Raw genomic sequence first — 16,767 nt, 5'->3', positions numbered from 1 at the left:
AATGCTGGGCATGGCCATACAAAGCAGCATCTTTAGACTAAGGCACACAGTGAAAAATGCTAAACAGAACAGAGTGGAATATCAGCTCCAGGTACATAACATCTGACAAATGTAACAGGGACTACGTATCATCACAGACTATAAAGGCAGATCCCACACCACAGTGAGTGCTCACCACCCACTGGTTAACAAATGTAACCATTTATATGCATGTTTCAATTCTAGTGCCACTAATATTAGCATCCTGGCTAATACTAGCATTCCTGTTAATGCAACTGAGAGGTTCATGCACTCACTGTCTCAGAACATGACGTTGGAGGACTTTAAGTTGAGCGAAAGGCAGAAAGGCAGTGGGCCCAGACAAAATCCTCAGAAAGGTACTGAAAACCTGACCAACTAGCCCCAATACTCTCCACTATTTTCAACCTGTCCCTGATACAATCCACTGCTGATTAAAGTTCAGCCTTCAACACCATAGTCCCCCTCAGGCCTGTGCTTCTCACTCTGTCATTGGGTTTGACCTTTTTAACTAGTCTGCCACAGGTGGTGAAAGTAGGTGGCTTCACCTCCAGCACCCTCACCCTTAACACTGGAGCCCTCTGAGGCTGTGTTTTAAGCCCTGAGAAGGCTTATATGGATGCAGTGGAGAGCTTGTCCCAGTGGAGCCTGGCCAACAACCTGTTCCTAAATGTCAACAAGACTAAGGATGGGTGTGGACTTCAGAAGGGAACAATGGAGGACATACACAGCTCTTACAACCAACAGGACCCCGGTAGGGAGAGTGAGCAGCTTCAGGTATCTTAGTGTACGCATCCAAGAGGACCTGTCATGGACTCTGCACAGTTCTACTACAACACGGATGGCAAGACAGTCGAGAGTCTTTACCATCTACAATCAGGTCTGGAAGTATTTGGACAATGACAGAGTTTTTGTGATTTTGCCTTTATACATCACCATAATGGATTTCTTGAATAAAACAATCAAGATGTGATCAAAATGTAGACTTTCAGCTTTATTTTAAGAGGTTCCACAAAAATATGGCATTTACCATTTAGGAATTACAGCCATTTTCAACAAAGTACCTCCATTTTCAGGGGCTCAAGGGTATTTGGACAAAGTGACATAATTGTAAATATAACCATAATTTTAATACTTGGATGAAAATCCTTTGCAGTCAATGACTGCCTGAAGTCCAAAATTCTGAGTTTGTTGATATGGCCACAATGATGGCCTCCTTTTCTAGCATTGAGATCTTCTTGGATTTCATATTGGTAGCACCAGTCAAACAGCTGCCAAATGCCAACTCAATACCTGATATCAATTCCAGACCTTTTATCTGCTTCATTTGTCTTGAAGTAATGAGGGAATGGACTGCACCTGGTTGACTAACTTCTTGTCAGTCAATTGTCCAAATACCTTTGAGCCCCTGAAAATGGAAGTACTTTGCTTAAAATGACTGTAATTCCTAAATGGTAAATGCCATATTTTTGTGGAACCTCTTAAAATAAAGCTGAACGTCTACACTTCGATCACATCTTGATTGTTTTATTTCAAATCCATTGTGGTGGTGTATAAAGGCAAAATCACAAAAACTCTGTCATTGTCCAAATACTTCCAGACCTGACTGTATGTCAGCTGTTCAACAAGTTCAAGAGATTCTCCTGAGCTATCCAGAAATCCTTCTACACTGCCAGTACAGAGTATCCTCACTGGGAATATTGCCGCCTGGTATGTAAACTGCAGTGCTGAGGACTGCGAAGGACTGCGAAGCCCTGCAGTGCAGTATCAGAGCAGAAAAGATTTTAAAGGATTCCACACACTCCAACAATGGACTGTTCCGATGGCTGCCGTCTGGAAAATGCCTCCGCAGTCACATTAGCCAGTAGAGGCTAAAAGAGCTTCTTTCCCCAAGCCATCAGGACCCTGAACTCATGACCACCAATTTCCTTTAGCTCCACTGCATGCGACATTACGAGCACACACACAAAATACCTGATCATACATGTCACATAAGGCATACATAGCAACTTTTGCACATGCACAGGTCACAAAATTAAGAGAACAACTATAGCATGATCACTTTGATAACTTCAAATAGTCTGATTAGTTTAAGTTCCAAATTTGTACATTTGTAAGCATACATCAGGCAGACAAGTAGTATTCATTGTCAGTGAAGTGCACAAACAATGTATCAGTAAATGAAGCTGCAGTACTTCCTCATCAAGGCTGACAGGAAGTGGTTCATCATTCCTTCCACATCTCCAGCCTCAGCTAGTTTTTTCATTGTGGAAAGGATGGGATCCATGTATCAACTAGCAGTGACTCACTGAAGTTAACAAATTTCGCCATCACTTGCCTTTGATGCCTGGGGAGAAAATGGGGGGAAAAAATTCCACATTCATATTCAGGAATTCCTCTTCACAACCATCTATTCTTCTCTGCAACTATCCACAACTATGAACATCTGGTGATGTTATATGCTTTAGTGAATGCCCTGTCCATGTGTGAATTGTAGAATGGGCCTAAATATACTGCAATAATGGAGCCCAGGTGAGAAGATGAACAATGAACCATTGTTCAGGCCAAAATAAATCAATTGTAACAATTTCATGCTTTAGAGAGAATATTAAAGATGACACTACTTACTATATAATGGTGATTTTTACTGATCTGTTATTAGCCAAAATGATGATATGCCTGTGAAAAAGCGGAAGTGTGAGCTCATGGTCTATTTTGATGCTCCAGGAAATGTCTATTACTTTAAATGCTTCAACCCAGAGAAGATCATCTTTACTGATATCTACACACCCTTCGGAGTGTCTTGAGAAACTTGAGAATGATCTCTAAAATACAAAGCTCAATCTAAAATTCTTAAACATAATGTTTCAGGAATTACAGTTATTTTAATTCACTGGGATTAAAAAGTGCTCAGGACAAAACAGCTTTACCAAACAAGTCTGACCTTCTGTTGCATCTCTTGGACAAGGCAAGATAAAAACATGCAGTTTTTTTATTTTGTTTTCACAAACCTTCTGACTTGTGTGCTGTGTTGGGTGTCTGAAAAATGTTTGGTCTTTGAAGATTACTTGGATGTAAACATAGTAGGTGAATGTCCCAAAAGTAACCTAACAGGATACTGCAGAGACGTCTCCAATGTGGCACTTGATCTTGCTGGAATTCCATCTCAAATTGAAGTCCTCTGTTTGGACCTTGTGAAGGATTCGAGTCTGCATCCTTATTCTCTCTCAAGGTTTCAGAAGCTCATGAACTTACAAATCATAGGATCCATCTCTGCTGTCCTCCCTGGAGCTTTTAAAAATCTTTTGAGTCTGCAAAGTCTGGAAATTAACTGCTTACAATCTTTAAATTTCTCCCTTTTGTCTGAGATTCTCAGTGACCTTAAGAATGTCACAACTCTTTCATTCATCAACTGCCGGCTCTCATCCATGGCAATAGACGTGTTCAAAGGACTCGTGAAGTTGGAAAAACTCGCATTCATAAACAGCATAGAAGACTTTTCTGAGATGTTGTGCAGATTAACATTTGTGTCATCATCATTAAACTATTTATATGTGGATGCTGGCCATTTAGTTATTCTTAGACAGCCAAATTGCACTTTTCCTAATGGGACTTCTTTTGATGTTGAAGAATTCCTTGGAATTGAAAATGTCAGTCTTACTCTTGACAGGGTTAGAGTAATGGATAAAACAGTGTTGAAATACTTCAAGAAAATTTCTCTTTTAGCAATAGAATTTACTGCATTTGAAGTTATAAAATCTGAAATTACAAAAGTAGATACTTTACTGATAAAATATTTTGCTGAGAAGTTAAGCAGTATTGAAGAAATCTGTGACTCTGCACATGAACATTTGATGACTGCATTGAGTGTAACATTCTCATATGTAACTGATTCGTTCGTGCCCAATTTAGATAAATGCATGTGGCTTGAAAGCTTTGATATGACGGCAATTAGTAGTCAAGATAAATCAATTAATTTAACATTCATCAACGTTTTGAGAAACCTTATAACACTGACGATTAATTGGAGGCTTACCCCGGAGAGTAATAATAGAGATAGGGCTTTGGCACTGTGTGAAAATCAGGGTGATCTTGTCACAAAACTCAAGACAGTGAATCTTCAGACAAACATTTTCAGAACTATCAGCTACAGATATTTTAGTTGCCTACAAGATCTTGAGGTACTGCAATGGATGTACAGTGACATTGAACATATTGAAGATTTTACGTTTAACAATACAAATTTGCTTAAAATTCTGGACCTCAGTTCTAATAAAATATCTCAACTTACAAAATATACCTTCTTCGGTTTATCTAACCTAAAAACTCTCCTAATTAATGAAAATAAGTTGCTTGTCATTGAGGCAGTGACTTTAATTCATTTAACATCTGTAGAGTTTGTAAGTTTGGGAGTTTTTCAGTATCCCTCCTCTGAACCTTCAAAGATCCAGATCAACCTCAGCGTTCCTGAAAATTTGACTAAGTTGTACATCAGCTCTGGAATAAAACCAATGACCCTTATTTTAAGCAACAGCAGGAAATCTAAAGCGGGCCTCAGCCTCCATGTTTGTGGCCAGTCTGTGACTTTTCAGGATTGTGACAATAACCTTTTCAAATCTCTTGTCCAATTAACTGCAGAGACAGAGCAGTTGCTTTGTGGTCAGTCTTTTCCTGGGCAATTCCTCAAGTCTCTGAAGCACTTTATTATCAAAGCAAATCACAAGACAGAACAAATGAACTTGACAGATTTGAACCAACTGGTCAACCTAAAGAGTCTGGTCCTTTTTAATGTAGATTTGTCTCATCAGTCTGGTCTTGATGTGATTTTTCGCAACCTCTCCAATCTGGAGTATCTATATATGTCCTTTTGCTCTGTACCTTTGTTGGAGAAAGACATGAGCAGAGACCTGAAGTCACTAAAAGTGCTGTTTTTGCATGTAGCTGATGTGTTCAGTGTGATGGAAAACTTTGTAGAGCCCCTGAAAAACCTTCGATATCTTATCATGAAACAAGCAGTTCTACACTGTAGCTGTGACAACGCTTGGATTACCAATTGGGCAAAGTATCAACAGAGAGTTCAAGTGTATTTCCATGGGAGCTCACTTGAAAGGCTGCCATGTAAAACTGCAGAGGGAACCAAGTTCCTGCATAAGTATGCACAAGACTACTGTTTTATTGATTTGGACTTTCTCCTTTTTGCCTCCACCTCGCTGGGACTGGTGTTCTTCATGCTGGTAGTGCTGCTCCATCAGCTGGCTGGAGATTATCTGCTGGCTTTCTTTCACATAGCTCGTGCCTGGGTAGAGGAGGCCATGAGGGCAAACAGAAAAGGACATTACCACTACGATGTTTTTGTGTCCTACTGCGGGAAGGATGAGCGCTGGGTGGTGGATGAACTTCTGCCCAACCTGGAGAAACGTGGACCCCCTTTCCTCAGGCTTTGCCTGCACAGCAGGGACTTTGAACTGGGAAAGGACATTGTGGAGAACATCACGGACAGCCTCTACAGAAGCCGACACACCCTCTGCCTGGTTAGCTGCAATTACCTCCGGAGTAACTGGTGCTCTTTGGAGATGCGTTTGGCAACTTATAGATTGCTGGCTGAACACAGGGACGTTCTCGTTCTGGTCTTCCTGGAGAAGGTTCCTCATCAACTCTTAAATGTACACCATAGACTGTCCCGGCTGATGAAAACCCGGACCTACATAGACTGGCCACAAGACCCAGCCTTGCATAATGCATTCTGGGATAGACTATGGACAAAGCTTACATCTGAAACTGCAACCTAGATTAAAATTTATTTTTTAGCATAAGATGTACTGTACTCAGTGTATTATATTACATTTTGTAACATATTTCCAAGAAAAAATGGCATATTTAGGAAGGCAGGACTTTCATTTTGTCCATCAGGGCAGTCTAAAACATACATGGTCACATTATCCTGCAACTTACTGTACTATCGGACTACTTACCTCCCACAACAAATAAAATTCTGCTCCTGGAGGATGCAGATGGAGGAAGAAGACAAAATTTCATCCCCATAATAAGGCCATATTTATTTGCGCCTGTACATCCAGCCAGTAATGGAGGCAGTGACTCGAATGCCATGCCATTTGTTATCAACCTCCCAAGCATCTGGAGAAACTCTGAGAGGAAGGGGAGAGAAACATGACACAAAATTATTGCTTTTTTTGTTCCTGTCCAAAATTCTACCCCAAAGTAATAAGGAGGCTGTTCACAGGTTCTATATTAAAAGTGAATGGTACATACGAACCATGCACATTTTCAACCAAGAACATGAGCAGCTATCATAGAAAACACTTTTCTTACTGGTTGTAGAAGTTGGTTGTAGAAAATTATTGTTTTTTTTTTTTTTTTTGGTTTTTTTAGGCCATTTCTTATGAACATAGTACTTTTATAATGAATGTGAACATATTCACATTCTTTTGTTTTATGAACATGACTAGTTTGCAGCATTAGTGGAAAGTAAGAGAGCATATCTTCACTATGCTATATGATTTTAAATCTCATTTTCAAATCTTTACATGAATACTTCTGGCAAATTAAAATAGTATTCCACTGTATTACGAAATAAAAGTATTTTACTTCAGGACATGTTTACTAAGGCACTTTTAGAGGCCATGCCTGCATGTGTGATGTATCTTACAGCAGAGATGATGATGGTGATGATGATTATTATTGTTGTTGTTTGTTATTATTATTAGTGATGAATTCACTGTATACATTCCATGTGTAATAAAGACTTACAATGCCTCAGTTGCTTCTCTGACTCACTCCTTCTTTACCTGGTCAATGCCTTTCGTTGGACAGCCTCCTCTAGGTAGATGTTAAAAGCTTATTTTTCCAGAACCTTGTCCTAGACATATTTTGAAAGCTCCTTCTTCTTCATGATGCTGTTTGTCAGGTGCTCTAACAAAATCGGGGTTCTTCCCAAATCAGGTGTCTTTATGCTGAAATCACTGGACACTGTAATTAGGTTCAAGGTTCAAGGTTCAAGGTTCTTTACACACAGGTTGACTCCATTTAACTAATTATGTGACTCTTGGTGGCAACTGGTTACACCAGAACTAATTTAGGTTTTTCACAGCAATGGGAGCGAATACTTATGCAATCACTACTTTTACATTTTTCAGCTATAAATAATTTTGCAAACTATATAGATCCCCCACTCGCTATAATATTATTGGACTAAATGGACTATTTAGTGTAGATGTAATTCTATTTAACTCTATTTTGATTCCAGGTTGTAACATTACAAAATGTGGAAAAGTTCAAGGGGGGTGAATACCGATGCAAGGTACAATAAAGAATTAATTTTTAATTAATATTTATTTCTCATAATATTTGTTTTTAGTTTTTAGTATATCCAAGCCTATTATGTATAATGACTTCTAGCACAAGCCATTAACAATATCCAACTGTAACACAAGTTATAGGCCATTCTAAATACTATAATCAATAAACCTTTATTGAAAACATCTCCAGCATTGCTATAAAACTCCATATATTGCAAAACAATTCTTTTTTTTTTTTTCCTGAGTTGTCAAGTATTGCTTAAGTGAAGAGTGTCCATCCCTGATCCTGTGATTTACCCAAGATCTGCAGCAACAAAAAAACCAGGAGCAGATTTGGGTTCATTATTGTAAACTATGGTGGCAATAAATAACAAGGCACACTGTACTTAAGACACTTTATCAAATTCTGCTTGAAAGAACTATTTGTAATATATATTATCATAAGGGATAAATCTAAATCGATGTCTGTCTCTGAATATCTGTGAAGCTGCTCTGTGAGAACCTTTGTTAAAAGCATTATATACATACAATTGAATTGAATTGAATAATTGAATTGAATTGAATCTAATATTTTATATTATGTTTCTTCATCAGCACAAAACTGATAGAAACATTATCAATTTTTCAGATTAAAAAAAGTTTTGGAGTGACTTGGATAATTAAGTGACAGCACTGCTTATTGCTGAGGTAGAGGTGTTACATGCTTACTACATGAAAGCTATGAAAAAATATACAGAGGTAATGTGTATAACAAAATATCACTAATACACTTCCTACTGTACAATAATAATCCAATGTCACTCTTGCTGTTGATTCATTTGCCAAAAGAAAAGTCTTTGTGTACATTTGTTATTACAAGTGCACAATGCGTTACTGATAAAATAATTCTAAAGTAAAAATATAAATTCTTAATAATAATGACATTTCCAGATGTCTGTGTAACCTTTATATTCTAGTACTTTGTAGATATATTTAGAACTATTAATTGTGCAGTTTATAATGTTTAGAAGAGTTTCTAGAACTATTATAGGCATATAATTTCTGAGATACCTTAGTTTCCAGGCAGGTTATCAGCCACGCCCCTAAACTAACTAACCCTAACCATAACCCCTTTTTCCTCTTGACGCATGAGGCATGTGTAGTTTCTACAGAGGTATAGGTACAGGTTCCCAACCCTGGTCCTGGAGCACCCCCTGTCCTATTTTCCCTGCTCTAGTACCATAGGCAGTTTTGGGGAGAAGTGGGATGGGGGGTGGGGTGGTTGGACACATGAGCTCCCTCCTGCAGCCCCTTTAAATATGGAGTGGATCGAATCGGAGATATTTATTATGCAAAAGCCTGTTTGCTTTTTCTGGTCATACAGTGGCATAAAATAAAGAGAAAAAAATCTAGTCTGAAACCTTAGTTCAGTGGGCCAAGTCTCCAAGGGTATTTTTTCCACTTAGTTAAGTTTGAAGGAAGTGGAACACAGCCCGGTTGACACTAGAAAAAACAAACAAACAAACAAACAAACCAGACAGCGAGAAGAAATAAAGGTAAGCAAAATGTTTTACAACTACCTGGTCTATCCCAGCATACTACTTTCATTGTGTAATTCTAACTCAGCCATGTAATGCTGTTCAAAATATCACATTTGTATACCATTGTGCATTGTAATTTTTGGCGAAGAAAGACATTTTTGAACAAAAAGTCTAATTGGCCCCTTTAAGAGATTGAATGGCCCCAGCCTGGCCCCCCTACTGAACGGGTCTAGAACCGCTACTATCTAACACACCCAGTTCAACTCAAAAGGGTTGGTAATGAGCTGATTAGGTGTGTCAGAGCAGGGAAACACTAAAATGTGCAGGACATTTAGTACTCCAGGAATAGGATTGGGAACCTGTGGGTTAGGGAAACGGAAAAGGCCAGTCAAGGTTTTCAGTGCAGTTTCACTGCAATTTGTCTTGCAGGCAGCAGAGGGTTCCAAAAACTACCAAATGCTTCCTAAATGTACACAGTTCCTGCTTTGCTGTAGGCTGCAAACATTCTAGACTACAGAATAAAACTTTTAATAGAATTAAATATTTATACTTAAAGTACTAAACTGTAGAAAGACCTGGAACTATCACATTTTTATAAACACATTAAAAGCTTTCATTTTTCACAGTGCATCCAGTTTGTTGTCTTCCAGCCCGCCTCTCTTCTCTCCTTTCTCCGTCTCTCTCTCTCTTAGCTGCTTCTGTTGAGTTTCCAGACAATGGCGCTACCCAACAGAATGCCACAGACGAAGGCCACGACAAGTTCAGCAGATGGGATGGTGCAGAAGGAGGAAGCAGAGATATGCTCAATAGAGAACTGGGTCAGTGCTGAAATGCTGCTGATCTGTAAGGACAATAATGCAAGGTGGAGCATTAAGATTAAAATTGTGCATCGTAAATTCTTCCAGTCTTTTTTTCCTTATTGCCTCACTGATCAGGAAGACATTCATCAAGACTGTTCTCCGCTCCAGCACCCAGCTAGTCTAATGAACTTCCCTTGGCTGTGAGAACAGATGAGTCACTGACTGTCTTCAAACGAAAATCATTAAACCCTTTAAATCTAAACGAACATTAAATCTACATAGTTATTAACTATTTTGCTGTTTTTGATATACTAACTTTTGTAGAACACAACAGGGTTTTAACCGTATGGCATTCTCTGCTCATACCCTGTTTGTCCTAGTGTGAGGATGCGATTGTCAACAGAGACCTCAGTGCATGTTTATAAGCCTCTCTGGATGAACGTCTTGGCTCTTGAGCCTTGATTGTTGTTCACTTCGATTGCTCATGGTTGATTTCACCAAGTTTCATATGTCTGTGCATTCAAAGTTTCTGTGTTCCTAGTTATCTTCTTTCCTATTTTCTTAGTTTCCTGGTGTAAGACCCAGCCTGCCATTTAGATAATGGGTCTGCCTATAGCTACGTTTTCCATCTAAGGATTTTTTTTTTGCGAAAAAAGGTTTAGCCCATTGAATAGTTTACTGATATAGCTGAGGGAAACGCAAATTATCGATAAAATTTCAAAAGTGCATAAATTTAGTGCATAAATTCTATATCGATACTTCAAATGTTGCGAAAAAATAGTTTGGAAACAGTTTTTGTCGAGAAAAATGGTGCAAAAAAAAAAAGTGTCACATGACAGAATTTATCCATCCATCAGGAGAAGAATAGGGATGTGCACGCCATCGAGCGCACCGTAAACCTGTGGCACAAGATGCACAAAGGAATTACGGTATGAAATTTCATTGTCCTCCGCTACATTCGGCAGCCTGATATAACGCTGCATTAATTTTTCTTTAATTTTTCTTTAATTTTTTTTTAACCCCGAAAGTTTCCCCCACTACTCTGTGCTCAGCGCAGGTTGCCAGCTTGAACAGGGCGATAGCAAGTCGCTTTCAGGTCAGAACCAGTGGTCAGTGGCAACTTGTGACTGGCACAGCTCTCCACCACTGCCTCCCAGACCCATGGCCTTCGTCACATAAGGGCAGTTATGGAGCCCTATCAGACAAGCAACTGCTCCATTCTGACGTTGTCCTCTGATATTTCATACAATTGCAATTATTTTTGAAATTAAAATGAAAGTAAGCTGGCCAATTTTATTTAATTGTCTCAATACTCTCTCCATTTTACAAAGATTTGAGGACATGCGAAAAGGATGCAAAAGGTTCCACAATTTGCGATATACACAAAATTACGTATTGAAACAGCTCGAGGGCAGATTTCTTTTGCGAAGAACCAAAACGTATGCGACTTTTTGGTTTTTAAAGGATGACATCATCACACACACCATTTTATTGGTAAAAGGCCAACTGGATGGAAACAGGTGGGAGACAGCAAATTTTGCAAACTTTTTTTTTTTACGCACTTTCACTTTGTCAATAACAGAAAAGCGCAAAAAGTCGATGGAAACTTGGCTTATGTTGATTTTGCAGGCTTACATCCAACTGCATCTGGCACCTCAGTGAATTTGGTCTATAAGTGATATCTTTAGTCTATTTTACATACATATTTATGTTTTTTGAACAAGTATTTTACAATATCTAACCTAGGGCACTGCACGGTACACAAGTGAGTCCCACTCAGTCACCAACATCGCACTGCAAAAATGACTTTTTAGCAAATGAATCTTGAATATGGTCAAATATGTCTAATATTTCCAATTATAAGGTTGTAAAAAGCCAAATATATGATTACCAAACCTATTTCTAGACATTTTTTTTACTAATTTCACACTTGAAATAGTCTTGTTCCATTGGCAAATAATTTTGCTCATTTTAAACAATTATTTCTATAAAGAAGCAAAATTATCTGCCAATAGAAAAAGAACATTTAAAGACTGAAATGAGAAAAATCATCTAAAAACAGCTTGAATAATCTATTTGATTCACATTAATGGATTTTCATCTGAACAACTGCTGAAAAGTACATAAAAATGCTCTTAATGTGTGAGTGCATTTCTGCTTTCTTCTTACCCATCCGCCCATTTTGCAAATCCATACCAAAAGCTTCGTCCTGAAGAAATCCAAACATGAATCCAGTAGTTCCGAGAACACTCTGGGCAAGTTAGCCAGTACCATCTACTCAAGAAGGAATGAAAAAATGTGAGTCATGCACACACAATGCACTCACACACACACAAAGAACTACAGGACAACAGTATCTTCAGGACCTTTACAGCCAGCTTTCCTACTGCGTAGTACAGCACAATGATTCTTCCCCAGTTGATCTGTCCATCACTGAAGACACCCTCCACAAGCTTTGAAAAAATCTTCCTATCACCCAGACGTGCTAAACCATCGATCTGGCTGAGGGGTGGACAGATAAGAGAGAAAGAGAAAATGATGGGTGTAAACACTGGTGTTCTTAACTTCTGTGTTATATGGAAGGAATAACACACTTGGGGATGTGCTGTTACAGGAAAATAATCAACAACGGGTTGGTATGTTGAAGTTACAGTTACAACCATGAAGTTGATTACTCTCCTACAACAGTGCATCCCAAAGTGTTTTATTCATCTTACACCACAGCAAATTTTCCAACGCTAACCATTTTTAATTTATAAATAAATGAGACTTAATATATTTTATTTTATCAGTTTATAGATACATTTAATAGAAACAAGTTAGTTCCTGTAATAGCAGTTATAAACAGTCATTGCCTCGCTTTCTCTTTACGTTAATAATATATAAAATATATGTAGCTTGTTTCCAAAATGTCCACCATCCTGAAGACTTTCCTGTGTTTCTAACCTCTAACCTCTGACTGTTACAAAGTGCAGACATTGGAGACTCCTTCCAAAAATGCTAAATAAATGTCTCCTCAGAACAAGCTGAACTATATCAATGATTACATGCATTTTTAATCCATTTAATATTAGGCTTAGATTATGTGAAGCATCATTTACAGGGACAAGTACCACGTCCCTGTAAATAAGCTGCTGCAATTAAAATGATAACGTATTATAACGTATTAGTATTAGAATTAGCATTAATATAATCTTTTGATTTGCAGGTTTAAATGTAACTATAAACAGATAAAAAATACGTGTCATTCTTTAATAAATAAAAAATGTTAGACTTGGCAAATTGCTGTGGAATTAGAGGAATAAAGCACTTCAGAGCATGTTTTATTAGAAATGAAGAAACTTTGGGGTGGGAACACTAACTCTGCTTCATGTCGGGATGCATCACACGCATCCGTCAGTGATTATTTTCCTATAACAGCACATGCTAAAGTGTTTTATTCCTTATTTAAAATACACCTAAATTGAGCTAAATAGAATGTGATTTCTTCTACCAGCTAGCATAGCTATCAGGTGGGTTTAATAAGTTAGATGTAATAAAGTGAATCAAAAAGTGAATAAAGTGAAGTGCAGTAGAAACAGTGCCTATTTCTTTTGAGCTCTGATATTTTTTAATAAAAGGTACATTAGGTCCAAGCAACTGAGTTATGTTCTCTAAAAGACAAACTCACTGATTAAGTGACACTTACTGATTAAAGTTTTGTTCCTGATTAAGCTGGTCACCGATCACTTTAACTGACTGTGCCAGCTGATCCAACAGATTCTGATGCTGCACATTGGGTAAAGGTTGAACGTCTGGAAGGCTTGGAACAGAGACGCTTCCTCCTTTAATCGCGTTCACCATCTGATCCTTAACCACCCTGAATGACACAAAGAGACTGATATTGCATATCGATCCACATCGGAGCCAGAATCATTAGTACAGATGTTTCTACATGTAGTTTGCTATTTGGTGGTCATAAGGCTACATTACTTGTTAGCTTCATTAGCCTTGTAGCTGTAGTGAAGAAAAATGAGAAGAAAAATTTGGGTCAAAAATAGGAAAGATGTGGGGACAAGCAACCAGGGACACATAAACCCAAAAGAAGCCCAGGTAAGACTTATTCTAAGACTTTGCAAGCAAACAGTATGGTTGAGATTACAAAAGAGAAGGACACATGGAAAAGTCACTATAGTCTTAGATAAAAGGGTTCTTCAAGGGTTCTTTAAGGATTCATTAGATAATAAAGGATTCTTTACAAAAAAAAGGGCTTTGCTTATGGATCCTGAGTGGTGCAAACAGAAAAGGGTTCACATAATCGTCAGGAGGTTGTGAGTCCGAATCCTGATGATGCCATAGCCATCCATGACCAGGAGTCAAGAGAGCAAAACTGACCATGTCCTCTGGGTGGGAGGAGCATATTCTCTCCCCTCTGTCAATCACAGCCACACTAACCAATCAGCTAATGGGTGGGAATTTACAGGTGACCAAATTGGGGAGAAAATGGGAGAAAAATCCAAAAATGATTACAGCAGCAGTTACCTAGTTACAAATCCACAGTATCCAGGTGAGATTATCCACTGAAGTGATGAGTCTTGTGCATAAAGTGTTTTAGGAAAGAGTAAATGTTTTGGGACCATCCCCAGCAGTAGAAAGCTAAATGCATTGTCTTTCAATTATCTAAAATTATCTGTCATAAAAGGAACACGTTGCGCCTGAGGGAGTGCAGGAAGTCAACGAGGAACTAAATAATTATAACGAATTGAGCTGACACATTTGATTTCATAATGACACGTAACACTGGCAAGGGTTCAGTTAGATCCTGATTTTATTTTATTGTATTCATGTTTACTTGTTATACTCAAATATAGCAGTTTAGAGGGAATATTTTACAAGTATTCCAAGAGAGCTGACAAGATGTGAATTTATTAGGGATTATCTACTGTGGTCTGTGGTCAAAAGCCATAACCATGAACAGGAACGCAGGAACACAATTAGCAGAAGGAAGAGAGGAAACTGAAATTACCTAGAAAGCAAAAACAGGAACAGAAGCAAAAAGGCTCGGAATCACAGTATTAAAACATAATAACTTATTATGAGATACAGTAACACTTATCACAATGAAACTAAAAATAGTCAGGGGACATGTGGAAAACAGAACGTGAACAGAATTGCTCAAGACATGAACAATTTACATGTATTAGATGTTCACAAAACAGGCATTATTTATGAAGCTGGGTTAGGGTTAGGGTTAGGGTTTATTCTTAAATTAGTCCACATTTACAGAAGAAAAGTAGTGTTCGTGAAAATCACAATAGTTTGAGATAAAATGTATCCTAAGTTTCACTCCTGAGTTTGAATTTATGAATTTATGTGTAAGAAGACTCACTAATGAGAAACGCGACTGATCGGCTTCAAATCGTATAATTGGCAATGAGTTACTGCAATTTTATATGTGTTCATTCGTTTGGGATAAAACTAATGGCGCCCTATAAAAGAAGGAAGATTTGCTGACACACTGCAAAGGCTGAGCTGCATTACTAAAAGTTTTAGCACACTTTCTACATTTAGTCATCATTTTGATGTTTTCAGGTGTTTGCGAGCTTTGCCTTTTATGGGGTTTTTTAGGCATGACTAAACGTATTCAGCTGTGCTGTGGGTGTGCTTGGTAATTTACAGGTGACTGACATTTTTCAACATGAGTAAGAATAAAATCATGGTTGCTGAAACTTTGGTCAATGTGGTGAGTCTTTTTAGTTCAGTATGGCTTATGAAAACTTTTACGCACAACTTTACAGAAAGTTTTTAGCGTCTGTAAATATATAAATTTGAAATGGCTGGCACTCCAATTTTCAGGGTTTTTTTTTTTTTTTTTATTTAACAGGGCTTGACAGCTGTGGCATACAGTCTCAGAAATCACATGGTTTAACCCTTTTGGGTTTGAAAAAAGTGTTACATTTTTCTTTCATGCTCATAACCTATAACATTATCATTGTAGTATCACTGTAAAACTAAAGCATGACTGGACACTAAACATGTCTTGGCTGATTTATTTAGCTGATTTGAGTGGAACATTCACTTCATGTGAAAATAATACCTATTTTTGGGTTGTTAGGAGAAAGAGTTAAAGGTTTACTTTCACTTTCGGTTTCTCCTATACGTTGAAAGTGAGAATTCAGCATTACCTTCTGTTATATACAGAATAATGTCCAGGCCTTCATTAAGAACTCCTGGATTTAAACCATCAGGAAGAACTACACTAGTGATGAAGTGAAATGTGAACATGACAACATGAAATGAAACACATTTAACATCAGATATAAACTCACCTGATTAAGAGAGCTTCTCCAATTTGGCCATCTGTAGGTGGAGGAAATCAGAAAATGTCAGCTTTAGGCCTTCGCCATGGGTTAAAAAAGGAAAAATAATTCCACTTACCTGGTGTTCCTTCGTTAGACATAGTAAAAGTTATCTTGCTTTTTGACCTGTCTCTGATCAAGTGTAACAACAGACTAAAACACTACAGTAAGGATTACTTCTACCGAGTAGAAGCCGGCGTCTCTACTCCATACAAACAGACTAGAATAAATGATCCAAGCAGAAGTCATGTGATTTACAGTATACCGGAAATACGAGCTTATCATCCGCCCTCGCCTCAGAGCTGAGAGCTTACACATAAGGAAACTGTCTTCCTCAGAGCCTGACCCCAAGCTGTAAATTACACTGTTATGAAATAAGTGATTTACCCTTATTACCCCCACTGACAGACAGCTAGCTTCACACTCCTCATCAACTGATACTCAAAAAAACAAACAACAACAACAACAACAACAAGAAGATTTCTCTAAGAAACACATTGATCAGCCTGACAGGATGACATTATTCAACTCCATTCAAGTTAACTATCTATTAGATAGCCTTTATACGTTATTTGTTTTATATAATATACTGCTTAGAAGGTTAGACACGTTTACATTTCATGAAATAAATGAAATAACATGAAATAAACAAGCTTCCTGAACGTTACATTGCATTTCACGGTGGGTTTTCTAGGTGCAGTTACACAACATCGCCAGCAGATGTCCCCAAAACCTAACTTTTTTTTTTCATTATAATTGTTTCAACCTTGTTGGA

At 37.9% G+C, this 16,767-nt stretch overlaps 2 protein-coding genes across 2 annotated transcripts; one reads left to right on the top strand and one right to left on the bottom strand.

Annotated features, from left to right (window-relative positions):
• Nucleotides 1-1,579: 1,579 nt before the first annotated feature.
• On the top strand, nucleotides 1,580-7,354 carry LOC113528389 (toll-like receptor 13). Its single transcript, XM_026916909.3, has one exon. It carries the CDS (start codon nucleotides 3,000-3,002, stop codon nucleotides 5,805-5,807), a length of 2,808 nt encoding a protein of 935 aa, XP_026772710.3. The 5' UTR covers nucleotides 1,580-2,999; the 3' UTR covers nucleotides 5,808-7,354.
• Nucleotides 7,355-7,486: 132 nt separating this feature from the next.
• On the bottom strand, nucleotides 7,487-16,250 carry LOC113527907 (apoptosis regulator BAX). The gene is made up of 6 exons (XM_026916074.3): nucleotides 16,072-16,250; nucleotides 15,963-15,993; nucleotides 13,343-13,513; nucleotides 12,021-12,156; nucleotides 11,824-11,928; nucleotides 7,487-9,695 (listed from the first exon to the last, which is right to left on the bottom strand). Exons 1-6 carry the CDS (start codon nucleotides 16,091-16,093, stop codon nucleotides 9,543-9,545), a joined length of 618 nt encoding a protein of 205 aa, XP_026771875.1. The 5' UTR covers nucleotides 16,094-16,250; the 3' UTR covers nucleotides 7,487-9,542.
• Between the last annotated feature and the right edge of the window lie 517 nt (nucleotides 16,251-16,767).

This window comes from Pangasianodon hypophthalmus, chromosome 13, assembly GCF_027358585.1.
Source record: "Pangasianodon hypophthalmus isolate fPanHyp1 chromosome 13, fPanHyp1.pri, whole genome shotgun sequence".
Lineage (NCBI taxonomy): Eukaryota > Metazoa > Chordata > Actinopteri > Siluriformes > Pangasiidae > Pangasianodon > Pangasianodon hypophthalmus.
This window is presented reverse-complemented; position numbering and strand designations above follow the sequence as displayed.